The sequence below is a fragment of the Ornithodoros turicata genome, unplaced genomic scaffold (genome assembly GCF_037126465.1).
Source record: "Ornithodoros turicata isolate Travis unplaced genomic scaffold, ASM3712646v1 Chromosome14, whole genome shotgun sequence".
Taxonomy (NCBI): Eukaryota; Metazoa; Arthropoda; class Arachnida; order Ixodida; family Argasidae; genus Ornithodoros; species Ornithodoros turicata.
In genome coordinates, this window is record NW_026999314.1 from 1,605,928 (window position 1) to 1,619,889 (window position 13,962).

General features: G+C 45.4%; 1 protein-coding gene across 3 annotated transcripts in view; it reads right to left on the bottom strand.

Moving 5' to 3' along the window:
• LOC135372356 (uncharacterized) overlaps window positions 1–13,962 on the bottom strand; it is a 55,750-nt gene that overhangs the window by 2,601 nt on the left and 39,187 nt on the right. For 2 of the 3 annotated variants that reach the window (XM_064605982.1, XM_064605983.1), the window contains exon 1: window positions 38–1,499. The exons of the other annotated variant lie outside the window; for it this stretch is intronic. In XM_064605982.1, coding sequence (XP_064462052.1) covers window positions 38–330 — 293 coding nt within the window. In that variant the 5' untranslated portion in view covers window positions 331–1,499. Of the gene's footprint in view, window positions 1–37; window positions 1,500–13,962 lie in introns of those variants that run through there. 3 annotated transcript variants of the gene reach the window in all.

Genomic DNA, 13,962 nt, shown 5'->3' on the forward strand with positions numbered 1-13,962 from the left:
TCCTGAAACATTAACGTGTTATAAATAATGAACTGACCTTTCCTTTGTCATTCGAAAATACATAAAGTGTGTTTCTCCGTCAAATAGCCGCATTTCTTGTACGAGATGATGGAACTCGCCGAATGTCTCTCGACTACAAAGAAGCCTTCGTACCCATTCTCGACGACCTGTCCTCTGATGGTGTATCATGAGGGCGGCAGATACCATCTGTGCGACTAAAGCCCAGTTGACCATCCTCGCACGGACAAGATAACTGGAGACGCACATTAGAACACTGTCAGGGAACGTATCGTGATCTTCATGTGTATTCACCGCGCTGGACGCCATCATGGATTGCCGCGATCGCGCAGTGCTCTTCCTTTTCGAAGGAGGGCGCCCCAACCGCCACCCTGCTCCCTCATTGGCGAAACACAGTAATATGAACGTACCTGTCGCTTGCGGGGTGCCGGGTGGCACCGTTGGACCGTGAACGTAAAAACGCAGCCCGTAAAGCGTAAGCGTAGATGCAGTAATGTGAACCAGCCTTTAGACAGGAGTGCAGCTACCGTTACCTCGCTTGCCACAAGGCTTCTGCCATGGCACAGCAATCTAACCAACGGCTTCATCATCTGTCAACGTGGGAACGAGGCCCAGCGGGAGTCGCGCGTATGCCGGTTAATGGATGGCGAAGCCGTGGGTTAGACTGGTGTGCCATGGCATAAGAAATGTAAGCAGGAATGTTGTGTGCTTGCAAGTGTTTGACACTGACGACAGGTTTATGGAGGGAGGTGTTCTAGTCCTGAAGCATGACACAATAATAAACGTTAAGTTAGTTGGTACCGGGCTAACTCAAGAAGAAGTTGCACTCTTTCAACGTGGCGTACTGGGCGCCTCGATGCAGTGTCACCAGTATTGGGCTGGTGTAATCTTCCATTAATCTGTACAAAACTGTTTTCCTGCTTCAAGCTCCACCTCCATCTTCGTCAACTGCAATCGACCTTCTCCCCAAGACTCTTCTTCTCCACTGAATATCTCATCGCAACAAAGGACCTCACTCATCAGTGATTGGACATTCTTTAACCACAAGTTTGTTTTGTTCATATTCTTTGTGGATCGCCCTTATTCAATGTCCGAAACTATAGTATTGTCAGTACCTCCTCTCTGCAGTGTACCTCCTCTCTTATGTTCAATTGTCTATAGGTGATTATTTATTTGTTTGTTCACGAATGTGTTTTCCAAAAACGACTGTGTGACATGGACTGCTCATTGGTCAGGTGACGATGCAGCTCTTCCCATGTCGTCGGGTGGTGTGGGAAATCCCTGGCTCATCAAGTCACGCGACACAGACACATGTGGCGACAGCTTAGGGGTCAACTGTGCAAAGGTATGCTCATTACTGTGTTTTGACACGTTACATAATCCTTTTTTGATTAAACACTGCTAAGATGTTCTTGTTGCATTCGTGCCAAAAAGCACTGTCAGATGCAAGCACAATGTCTAACAACCTGGAAAAAGGGAATTGGCAGGGAAATTTGATGAGACTAGAAAGGTCAGGGGATTGTCAGAGCAGTTGCTAAGAAGACAGGTGATCATACTGGTGAACTGTTACCTACAGAAACATTGCTGCAGCAGGGTAGTTAAACCACACTAGTGGGTACTCTAGATTAATTCCATATCATCATGGCACTTCTCTGAGACATTCCCTCACTTCATCTGTTTTTAGCAACTGCCCTGACAATCCCCTGGCCTTTCCAGTCGCATCAAAATTCCCTGAAGATTCTCTATTTTCTAGTTCGATAGACAACCTGATCAGGAGCATATGAAGGTTGTACACGTTGAAATTTCCACAAATATTTTGCATTTATTTTGTTTTATGCATACGATACCCCACTGCAATTGCTGTATTACTGAATGTCAGCGTAAAGTTGGAAGTGTTGCAATTTGGGATAGCTGGATAGCTGGTACGCACACTTTCTAGAAATGCTGCCACAGAGAGCAAACTTGTGTGGCACGCTTGTGCTGCTGGCAGAAATACTGATTGTTTGTATGCACGTCACGATAAGAAGTAAATCTCTTGCATCAGCTTAGCAGCTAGGTCCCACTGTACCTGCGTTTTCTTTGTGTGTGTTGCGCTTCAATGCATTTCTAGCAAGCAAACTTGCAAATTGTCAGTACGCTAAGCAATTGTTCACGCTTGCCACCTGGTACCCAGATGTATGCTGTAAGAAATCTCACTCCGCAGCTCGTACGCACAAAAAACCTTTTGCACTGCATGAACATAAAAAATCGCACTTCTGGTCAGAGTCCCTTTCACAAGACTTTCGTAGACATGATAAGTACGTATGTGTCAGCAAGCCACCAGGACTGGGATGAATTTCTCTGGCTTGTTTTGTTTGCATACAATTCCTGCCAACATGAGACAACAGGATACACTTGCTTCTTTCTCCTGCACAGATATGAGCCTGCATTTCCTATCGACGTGGCCCTCGGGAACCACAACACCAAACTTTCCTGTGACGACCCACAGATAGTACAACATTGCCTCCAGCGTCTATTGCCTCCAGCGTGCATTGCCTCCAACATTGACTCCAGCGTGCCCATGAAATTGTTGCCGAAACACGGAGAAATATGCACCACAAGAACAAGCAGAACATGAGCAGGAAAACGATTGGGAAGCAGAAAATAGAACTGACTCCAGGACAGATCACAGATGAATGTTGCTCGACTGAAGCCATATCACCCACAATGGGAGACTGCTCAGACAACGATCCAGATAACTCAGGCGATGCGCCGGAGAAACATAGAGCCTTGGACCGTGGCAAATCCAGTGACACCGAGAAAGAACCCAAAGAAGACAAATTTTTCTTACTGCTGATGACTCATCCGATGTTGAGGACGACGTACCTAAGAATGATGCCGATGTGCATAGTCGGCTTCGTTGCGACCTAACGAACATGCATAGTTTGTATAATACTGATGCACCATTATCATTAGCCCAATGTTTTAAATGCTTTGACACTGCTCAGAAGACAGAACGAATACATGTTATTCCGTTTGCTGTTTGTGATGTTGTTGTGCTGTGTGTGTTGTTCAAGAGTGAGGACACACTTTCTTCGTAGGGGGGAGGTGTCGTGATATTTCGTACATTTATATGCTTGCTTGGTCTTGTTCAATAGCATTCCTTTTCTAGAGCCTGAATATTTATTAAGTACTGATTTATCAATAGCTAGCACATCTCAGAATGTAAGCCTTCGAGCACTCTTTTTGTTCTCTTATCCTGACGTCCTCTTTTTCTACTCTTTTCTAAAAGCTTCCTGTAACAATACCACTTCTGCGAGGGCGACACCCTCACCCCTCGTTGTTTTTGTATGTGTTTGTATGGAAATAAACTTGAGCCACAGTGGTACCAGCACTCGGGCCCATGCTCTAGGACTATTTAAGTGGCAGCTTGATCCCCTGTAGGAAGTTTGTCTTCTGGAAACTGCCTTGGTTGTTAGTTACTCCATTCCATCGTCCCTCTTCCCGCCTTGTATGAGGACTTTGTTCTTCCCACAGCTGTGGTAGACGTGGAGAAAGCTCAAGCTCCCCTTGGACATGATGCAAAATTTTCTGCCACAAATATATTTTACATTTACTGGACTCGCTGCAAACTTACGACTGCATGTCTATGAAACAAATGCCCTAGGTCATTAAGCATCGACAATATACATAAGGCAAAGTACACGATGTCTGAAAGTGGCAATTACATAGTTGTAGAAACAACAGTCAGGAAGAGCTGGTCAACGAAACATTAACCACATCATTGGTGCACTGGGTTCTCGCCCGCTGAGCACTCAGCTGTGCAGGTGAACAACGTGTGGTCAATGGGTTGATTTTTTTCATTCTGTGGGACTCATGTTACAACGATCACGAACTAGCTGCTTATTTGTGCGACGACTAGGTGAGACGACTAGCACAATGTTCATGTTGTGCGAAGTATCTCTTGTCGTGCAAAGGGCCAGCAATGGAGGAAGCACTCCAGGAAACAGAGCTTCAGTGTGCATTCGTGTGATCCTCACCGCCATCTCTACTTGACTGCTCATGTTCCTCACTCACCTGCTGAAGAACTTGAGAAGCCACTTAACTCTAGGAACTGGAATCCTGAGCCAATCTTAGAATCCCGGATTTTTTCCTCCAGGTTATTGTATAGGATGTGTATTCACCTGCACATCCATGCAGACAAGGGTAGTGTGTAAGGTACAATGCCAGGAATGCAAAGCCTCTTATATCGGTGAAACTGGCCATAATCGTAGTACCAAGTTAAAAGAACACCAACTCGACGTCCGAAGTTCAACGCACGCAACCAGGTACAAGACTGAACTGACCAAACACTGTTGGGCAACAGATTATTGTTTCAATTTTGTCAATGTTGTGACCCTGGTGAGAGAACAAAGGTGGAACCCAGAAAGCTCCTTGGCATGTTCGAGGAGACCCTCTTGTTCGTAACATCAATCGGGCCCTCTCCCTGACGTGGAAGCTGACCTCCTTAAATAAGCCGCCGGTTGCTGTCTTCCCTCATTCTCTTCCTGCAGTGACGATGTAACCCATATGGGGGACTAAACATCTGAGTAAACTGTTATTGTGTTGTGTATTGTGTGTGTGTGTACAGTTCCTTTCACCATCCATGCTATCACAAATTGCGACACAGTGCACGTTTCCTGCCATCTCCATTGGACATTCTAGTAAAAGGAAACACACAGGCACACAAAAATCTGCTCACGGGGCAAAAGTTTCACTGTGTTTTATGTTGAGCCGTCTCACCGTGAAATGAAAAATGTCTCGCAAATGTCTTGAAATGTCTTGCATCTTGGAAAAACGTTAAAAGAAAACAGAAAATGCAACACAAGATAAGGGCAGCTCCAAAGGAGTCACCTGATACATTTGTTTTTGTTTTGTTAAAGCTCATCTTCGATGCACGAGGCGGCACTGTGCTCCTTTACCCTCTCACACTGGGGATGAAGGAAATATGCGTCTCCGAAGATGCACAATGAACAAAATAACGAAAGAAACTGTGTTCCTTCACAAATTTTTTTAGGACGATCTACCGAACGGATTTTTGTTCTGAAAATGGCTACCATATCAGGTCACCAAAAGGAACAGATGTTCTCATTGGGACAACTTCGTAGCTTCTATAATTAAAAAGTTAATTAGTGAAAGTTAATTAAAACATTGTCTTAGGAGTTTGCTAATGCCCTCCTAAGGAGTGCCCATTAGCATATGCTATATTGCAATTGATGTCATCTCGGAAAAAAGTGATATATATAGACAGGAGGATATCACGTTCCACGTGACCTTACGACGCCACTTGCTCAAACGTCGCCCACCTACGCACTGCTGATGAAGGCCCAATAAGGCCGAAACAGCTGTCCAGTGCTGGTGTGGCGACATCTGGGACTTATAAACATATATATACATATATATATAGGAAAAATCAGAAAAAGACAAAGCTTACAGAACAACACACAGCAGAGTTTATTAATGCTTAGGGACGGGGGGTCGACGTTTTGGCAGTCAGCGCTGCCTTCGACAGGACTGGGGTTTGGTGACAAGAACAAGCTTTATATATGGGAGAAGGTTATGTACAAGGGAAAGAGAGCAGCGCATGCGGTTTTGTCGTGACTAACATAGGTTGGTGTCTAAGTGCATTTTGTCTTCTTCTGATTTTTCCTATTTATTCATTCATTCTCGTGGTCAACCGCCCTCTTAAGCTGCTAACCTATATATATATAGATCCTTGATGTGACATCCCTCTACACTAATATTCCCGACTCTGACGGCATTGAGGTGGTTGTGGAATCCTACATGAAATCACCATCCGACAGCCCCTACCACGTAGACAGCGCCACACTGAAGGTATTATGTATTGGAGGTGATACTAATGCTGAACAACTTCGAACTTAATGACCAACACTACGTCTAGATACTTAAATGGCACAGCTATGGGCAACAAAGATGGCCCGAAACTACTCGAACATCTTCGTGGATAAATTAGAAACATGTTTTCTGTCGCGGTGCCACATCAGACCCTTTCTCTACAAGAGGTATATCGACGACACATTCATAATTTGGGATAACACTGAGAGTTCACTACAGGAATTCATTCGAGACTTCAAATAATGCCCAGCGTTAATTTTACCCACCACTATTCGGCCACAACTACGAACTTTCTGGACGTCACAGTAACAGTCAGGGACCAATCACTAGAAACTAAGCTGTACCAGAAACCAACTGACAGTCAGCAATATTTACACTTCAATAGTTCACACCCCCGTCACTGCAAACTCTCTCTACCTTATAGTCGGGCATGCAGATGCCGGTGTATCTGCACAGAGGACAGCGACCTCAAACAAAACCTAGGAAATTTATAGTGCACCGATCGGAACTACCCTCCCGATGTCATCGATGACGCAATTGAAAAAGCTCGCCGTTTAGGTCCCGACCAGCCCACAGTTTCCTCAAAAACCGATGAGCACAGCGCACCGAGCTTAACTTTAACATACAATCAAAATGTAGCTGGCATTGGATCCATTCTGAAACGTCATCTCAATATTCTGTACCAATCCCAACATCTTCGGGAAGTCTTCCCAGAGGCTCCCAATATTGTTTATAGACGACCGCGAAACTTGTAGGACGTACTGGTGAGCTCAAAAGTCACGAGGGAACAAAAAGAATTCCTTGGCTGCAGGCCTTGCAAGAAGCCCTGCTGCAAAATTTTCCCCCACATGCTGTCAGCACGGGACGTTACCAGCACCACCACAAACTTCAAATTCCATATCAATGGTACTTTTGACGGCGGGACTCAGAACGTAATATACCTTCTGCATTGCACCGTATGTCAAGCTAAATACATCGGACAAACCCGCACATCATTCAAAATTCGCTTCAACAATCGCAAGTCCCACACCAAAACAAAACCGGAGCTTCCGCTGTCTAGGCACATGGCCCTCCCAGGTCATGCAATCGAGAAACTCTCTATTGCCGCATTACAATCCTGATTCAAGAGCGATAGGGATCGTGAAATGAAGGAATCCTTTTTAATACATAAATTCACTCCGGCCCTAAACGAACACCCGGGATCGCTGTCCACTGTGAAAAACACGAAGAAATAATAACGCCTACAACCCAACAGGAAGCTACACCGGTTAACGCAATGGAAACGAGTCCTTTCCACATAAATGCTTCTTAGGGAAAGCCACCTCTCCACCCCACGTGCGAAACACACTCGACAGGACCCCGCACACGCAATTGATGACCTCCCTTCGGTGACCCCAACGCACTTCGATTTCCCTTCCCCCATCACACACGACTGACGGCAGCTTCGCGACGACGGAAGTGGGACAACTGTTTCTGCTGCACGACAACATGGTTGACGGTCATCGGGTTCTTATATTTTTCACGCAGCGCAATCTGCAGCTTCTGAGCGCGTTTGAACACTGGTACTGTGATGCAACTTTCGAGACCGTGCCCTTGCTTTCTGAGCAGCTGTACACGGTGCACAGTGTGCAGCACAGTGAAGTGGTCCCTTCTGCATATATCCTGATGGAGAAGCACAACACGGCATCATACCAAATGGTGTTTTCTGCCTTGAACTCCCTTTAACCATCATTGTGCCCTATATCTGTAATGACTGACTTTGAAAGTACTGCAAGGAATTCTCTACAGGAAGCACTCCCAAGCACGATGCTTCGGGGGTGTTTTTTTCATTTCTCCCAATATATATGGTGGTGCATTCAACGAACCGACCTTCAAGAGAGATACACTCGGGACTCGAGTTTTGTCCTACGCATCCGCTACCTTGGTGCGCTAGCCTACACGCCTGTAGTCGACGTAGCCTCGTCGTTCCAGGTTGTCCTGGAGTCGGACTTCTACGTTCAGAAGGGGCCTGATCTTGTGGAGTTCATAAATTATCAGGGATTAAAATAAAGACTAAGTGCTCTACGCGAATGTAACCAGCTGTACATTGTTCACAGTTGTGTGAACCATTCAAAAATAATTTTTTTTGTTTAACATAATCAATTCATTGGTGATAATTAATTTTCTAATTTTAAATTCTAATTTTTCTAGGGCAAAGCCGACACAGGAGGGGAGCTCTCTTTGCTCCGTGGGGATTCTGAAACCCAACACTGAACCCGGGAAAAACTAATTGACTAACTACAACCGACTAACTGACACCATGGCACTGTGCTGTGTGTACACTACACAACTGTGAACAATGTACAGCTGGTCTCATTCGCATAGAGCACTTGGTCTTTATTTTAACCCCTGGCCTATTTTCACTGGGACACCCAGCATATGGCTTTGTCACAATTTTGACGTGCCGCAATTTTCTACTCTCAGTTTCGACGGGACACCAAATTGTGAGGAACATCAGGCAACGTCAGCAGATCCTCCAGCAACCTCAGGATTTTTTAGGTAACCTCAGGACATTTCTGCACTAGGGTTGATAAGGTATACCCCTTCATCGTCGCGAAAGCACTTCAACACGTGGTTGGCAAAACATAAAAGACCAAAAAGTGAAGAAGTGAAGAAATTCAAATCGAAGCTGAGACCAGTCAGCAGAGTTTGGTGCTGCTCTCGATGAAGCTGGTTGGTGAGATCTCGGTCTCAGTGACTGCACACCGCATGCTGAACACAGTAAAAGCTGTGCTGTTCATCTCTTCTGATGGACTATTACTGTGCTTTGAATCAGCGATACAGGAGGGATTCAGAGATCAGGGTGTCGTGAGCGAAAGTAGATTGTTATTCGTAGTGTCAGCAGAGATCCCCACCAGATCTCTCATTCTTGTTCTCTCATTCCAACTTCACAGTCTTCCCTCCGAGATGAAAGCAGGTTATATAATCTGTCCTGTGCACCACTATATATACCGAAGCTGCGCAGATGCTTCAAGTGCCAACGTTTTGGGCACTACTCGCAAGTGGTTGACTCTGTATTTGGTTGACTCAGTCTTTCTGACTGGCTGTATCCCCCTTTTTTGAGTACTTAGCAACAAATAAATATTCTATCAAGTAAAGTGAGTCATAAGACCCCTGTTGAGAAGGGGGTTAATTACAAGTTCAGTTACTGTCTCAAAAGTATAATTATAATCAGTGACAATTGAAGAGTTATAGTAATAGTTGTATGTCTCCGCTGGCAAAGAACGTCCTCCCATTGAGCGAGAGGCTTCGGAAGACATGGTGGGCTGCTTACATGGCAGGAGCTAATGCACATGTTTTCTCAGCGGAAATATTATGACCGTTTACCATGAAAACATGTGGCTCTGCTTTAAATACAATGTTTTACATGTATGTTGAATACAATCTTTGTAACAACTCTTTTTTCAATGCAGTCAGTGCTTGAGCAGGAGTGCAAAAGACGCGTGCGGACTATCTAGTTTGTGGCGTCCAGAGCATTGCTGAACCAATCACAGGCTGCCTGATGTTTAAGGGTCTGTCTAGCCGCTTTTGCAGATTAACCCTGGAAGGTTCAGCCGAGTCGCTAACGTGACGCAGCACCCTGCACTAAATGGAAAAGAGCTCAGATTTTTGGTTGACTTCCCTCACATCGCAAAGAACATGTGTGGCCACCTCCTGAATGGACAACAGATTGTTTTACACCCTGATGACGTCGGAAACCATAGCCTGCCTGGATGCATCGTGTCAGTAGAGCCTATAAGGAAATTTGAGACTTTCCAAGAAGGAAGTGTGTTCAAGCTCGCTCCTAACATCCGGAAAGAAGTTGTGGACCCAAACCACTTCGACAAAATGAAAGTGTCCAATGTGATGGCTATTTTCAGCCACACTACAGCTGTTGCGCTGCGTACAATGGTTAAAAAGCACAGCTGGCCAGAGCACTACCTAGTGACAGCCTGGTTTATTGAACAAGTGAATCGCTGGTTCGACCCTATGTGCAGCCGCCACCCTGTGATGGCATTAAGCTTGCATAATTTAGGAAAGCATGAAGAAGCTGTGACATTCTTGAAGAACTGTATGGATATGTTCTCACGTGTTAAGGTTGGCCTTGTCAAGCAGGTGTGAGCCTATTCACAATGTCTATCCTCGAACTGCAAAAACATCTCCTTGAAGAAAGGCAATTTGAATTTGTTCCGACTTCGACGTTCATTCAGGCACATTCAGACAGTTACGATGTCGGCACAGCCATGCCCAGTTCTCACGGCCTGTGACTGGGGGAATATGGTTTGAGAACGTTAGGCTCGCACCAGAACAAGTTCTGATACTTATGTACTATTTCGCGAAAAAAAAAAAAGGACTTTTCAGCAGGCCCTCGACGAAGCGTCCATATTTCCGGAGGTAACTGTATCATCAACTACTGTTGCAAACTGGTACTCATACTGCCGAGAAGACTGCACGGACACGCTGGCCAATGCGCAGACGCAGAAGATCGGCGGCCCTGGCCACAATGTGGAAATAGACTCATGTAAAATTGGTCGCTGCAAATACAAACGCGGCCGTATCGTCGAAGGGACCTGGATACTGGGGTTGATTGACGTCGAAACTAAATCACTCTGCCTGGAAATATGCTCACAAAACAAGAGAGACAAGGAGACACCCCTTGCCCTCATGGACAAGCACATCGTAAAGCGCATGCCCCTTTACACTGACTTCTAGAAGGGGTATGCCGGTCTGTCAGCAAGTTTTCAGCACATGACAGTCAACCACACATACAACTTTGTTGACCCAGACACCGGCATGACCACCAACCTCCCTGAATCTCAGTGAAGACCACTACGGCATTGGCTGGCCAGGGGTGGTGTGACAAGTGAAAACATGGCACACCACCTCAGTGAGTACCTTTGGACGACTGACTGTACCAACATAAATGAACAACCTTTCGAAAGGCTGCTAAACAACATTAAGAGTCTCTAAAGTCCTCAACAGGGCTCTTAAAGCTTTCCATGGCCCTGCATGCACATATTTGTAAATAAATTTCAGCTACCACGACCCTCCTCAGTAACAAATATACTCATTCCAATTTAGTGTATACTCTGAAATGTATACCTACTCTACATTGACCATTCCACAACACGTGGAATAGCACGTTTTAGCCTGACCTGACCTAACCTAACCTCAGCGACTCCAGATGCACAGTCTACACCGGCCCTCTCGACACATGGAATACGTATTCACCTCAGCTAACCTAACCTCAGTCACGCCGGATGCTCACTCTACATGGACCCATTTTTCGACATGTGCAATACGTAATCACCCCACCCCACCCCACCCCACCCCACCTCACCTCACCTCACCTCACACAGGATGCCCATTCTACGTGGACCTACTCTTAGACATCAATACCTAACCTGGGAAAAGATGCACTCTCTCCACATCTAGGTGTTGCTTTTTGCTTGGATTTGTGGCATTTATTTCCATCTTCCAACATAAAAAGTTCCATTAAGCAAAAACCATCTTACGCCCTACCATACAAAAACGCTTCTCATATGACTACATCTGATAGGGGAGGACTATTAACCTCTCCATGCCCAATACGCGTCTCATGAGACTATATCATCATATCGTCAAATCACTATATCATATTCAAGTTCGACTCCCCGCATACTAGGGCCAGCACGCTACACTTCGATCCCTCAGATGTCGTCAAGACCGGCGATTTCGTTGTCAAGGGCCAGCTTGTGTGCCACAATCGTATCGTGCTAAAACTGTGCGCTGGGCAGTGCAGCATTGTACCTGCGTCCGAGCGAAAACATGCAGCATCTGCACCAGTGGCATCAGAGCCACCATGCAAGGTGCTGAGAAGGAACATCGACCCTGCGTCCAAGAAGAATGTGGACCCGCGTTCGCCAGCGAGGTGGACAGCATTGAGTTTGTGGATGAAAACATGAACCTAACTGAGAAATCTGTCCGGACAAAACAAGAAGTGTGCCTCAAAGCAGAACTTGAAAAGACGAAAGCCAAACTTTGGCAAGCTCAAAAAGCACTCCGGAGTGTCCAAAGAAGACCCGCGCAGAAAGTAGCGGAGTGCCGTGCATCACATGTGCCTCACCAAAATCAAGCACCACTGGAGAAGCTGCCAGAAGCGCCAAAAACCGATCTTTGATCAGTGTATGAGGAAGGCTGCTGCAAAGGCCACTAGAAGAATGAGGTACGTTTTGGAACACAGAAGCAGTGTTTACATTTGTGGTGTGCATGTTTATTGCAACATGATTAATGCAGCACCTATTTCTTTCTCCAGGTACAACATAGAATGGATTTATGATGCTCTTCTCCTGAAAATAAAGTCAACAGCAACCTACATGTCTCTCATAGAAAATGAGTATCTTCCACTGCCAGACCCATGAACACCCCAAACATATTTCAGCAACCTCAATGCAAAGTTTGGGTTGGACCCAAACCTCTTCAGCCTCTTCAAGGAAAAGATGGCGGCAGTGCAGGAAAGAGAGTGTCGAGGCAAGTAGTTGGTGTTCGTCATGGCGCTGTTAATGTTCACCTCAGCCTCTGGCATAAAATAGACGTTCTGGCTCTTGTTATGTACTTCAATTGGTAAACAACAAGACTCATGGTGTAATGCTTTTACAGGGCTATTCATGTTAGATGAAATGAGTGTAAGGAAGGGCCTACACTTGAGACAATCCGATATGGTCGTTGTTGGAAAGGTGGACCTTGGTGACTACACATGCACCGTGGAATAGGTGAAGGATGGCGACCATGTTCTAGTCTTTCTGCTCCGGCCTTTCCTATGTGGACGGTTCCAAACAATAGGGACCTTCTGTGCTGCGGGTGCAACACCTGGCTCCATCCTTGCAAAGCTGATATTCCACTGCATAGTGCACCTTGCAAATGCATCAGTGCTCGTGCAGGCTATCACGTGGTAATTCAACTACAAATCACACTGCACTGCGGATTTTAGGTACGACAGCAAGATAATATTTGGTCTGAATTACAGTTTTAACATTCCTTAACAAGGAACCTGTCATCACGTAATGCAAAATATGCATCGCTCTAGCACATGTCACTGCAGCAGAAGTGTGACAGCATTCTGTGTAACACATTCGTTCAAACATGATGCAGTATACCCTCAGAAGCGATTTTAATATGCCTTTGAAACTTGCATATGCTCAGGAACACATCTTTGTACATTTATGTGTAACCGGTGAAGGGAACCCCAACACGTCATTCAAGCACCCATCTGTTCCTGACGTGAAGTTTTTTGCATCTTGGATGTTCCGCACATCTTCAAGTGCACCCGTAACAACCTCCAGAAAGTTGGAAAATCCATTGTAAGTTCATGCACTGTAATATACAAGGTTTTTAAACATCTAATATCTTTACATCTAAAATCTTATACAAGTTTTTTCAACTAATTTTTCTTCTGTTACTAGCTCCCCGGTGTACAAGAGGTCTACCACCATCACTATCAGGCTCTCCTTGAATACAAGCTGCAGCAGGCTGGTTTGCGCACTGTGGCAAAGCTGACAAAGGCGCATGTGTTCCCATACGCATTTCAAAAAATTAGTGTGAAGCTTGCTGTGCAGGTGAGACTCTTTTTCTGTGTATTCACATTATTATACAGATCAGTATGTACTAGTGTTGATTTTTGTTTGTTGTGCACCTCAAAATCTATACTGAATTTTGCATTAATTCATAGCTATTCAGTGGATCTGTGGCAACAGCCATGGAGTTCTTTGGTGGACGACCAGAGTGCATCAAGCTGAAGGATTGTCAGGCAACTGTACCCTTCACTCGAAGGCTCAACACCCTGTTCGACTGCCTGAACACCCAGCGACCACAAGATGTCGCACAAGCCGGGCCAGGACAACCGAATGTAGGTTTTGACAGCTGAGTATTTGCATACTGACCAATACTGTGCAGGCTATGGAACACTCTGTGCTCCCATATTATGAGGAATCGTATGAATTTTTGTTCATTGAAAATGCAGCAGGTTATAAATAGGGTTCCGCGTTTTCGGTTTCAATCGAAAAACATCGAATA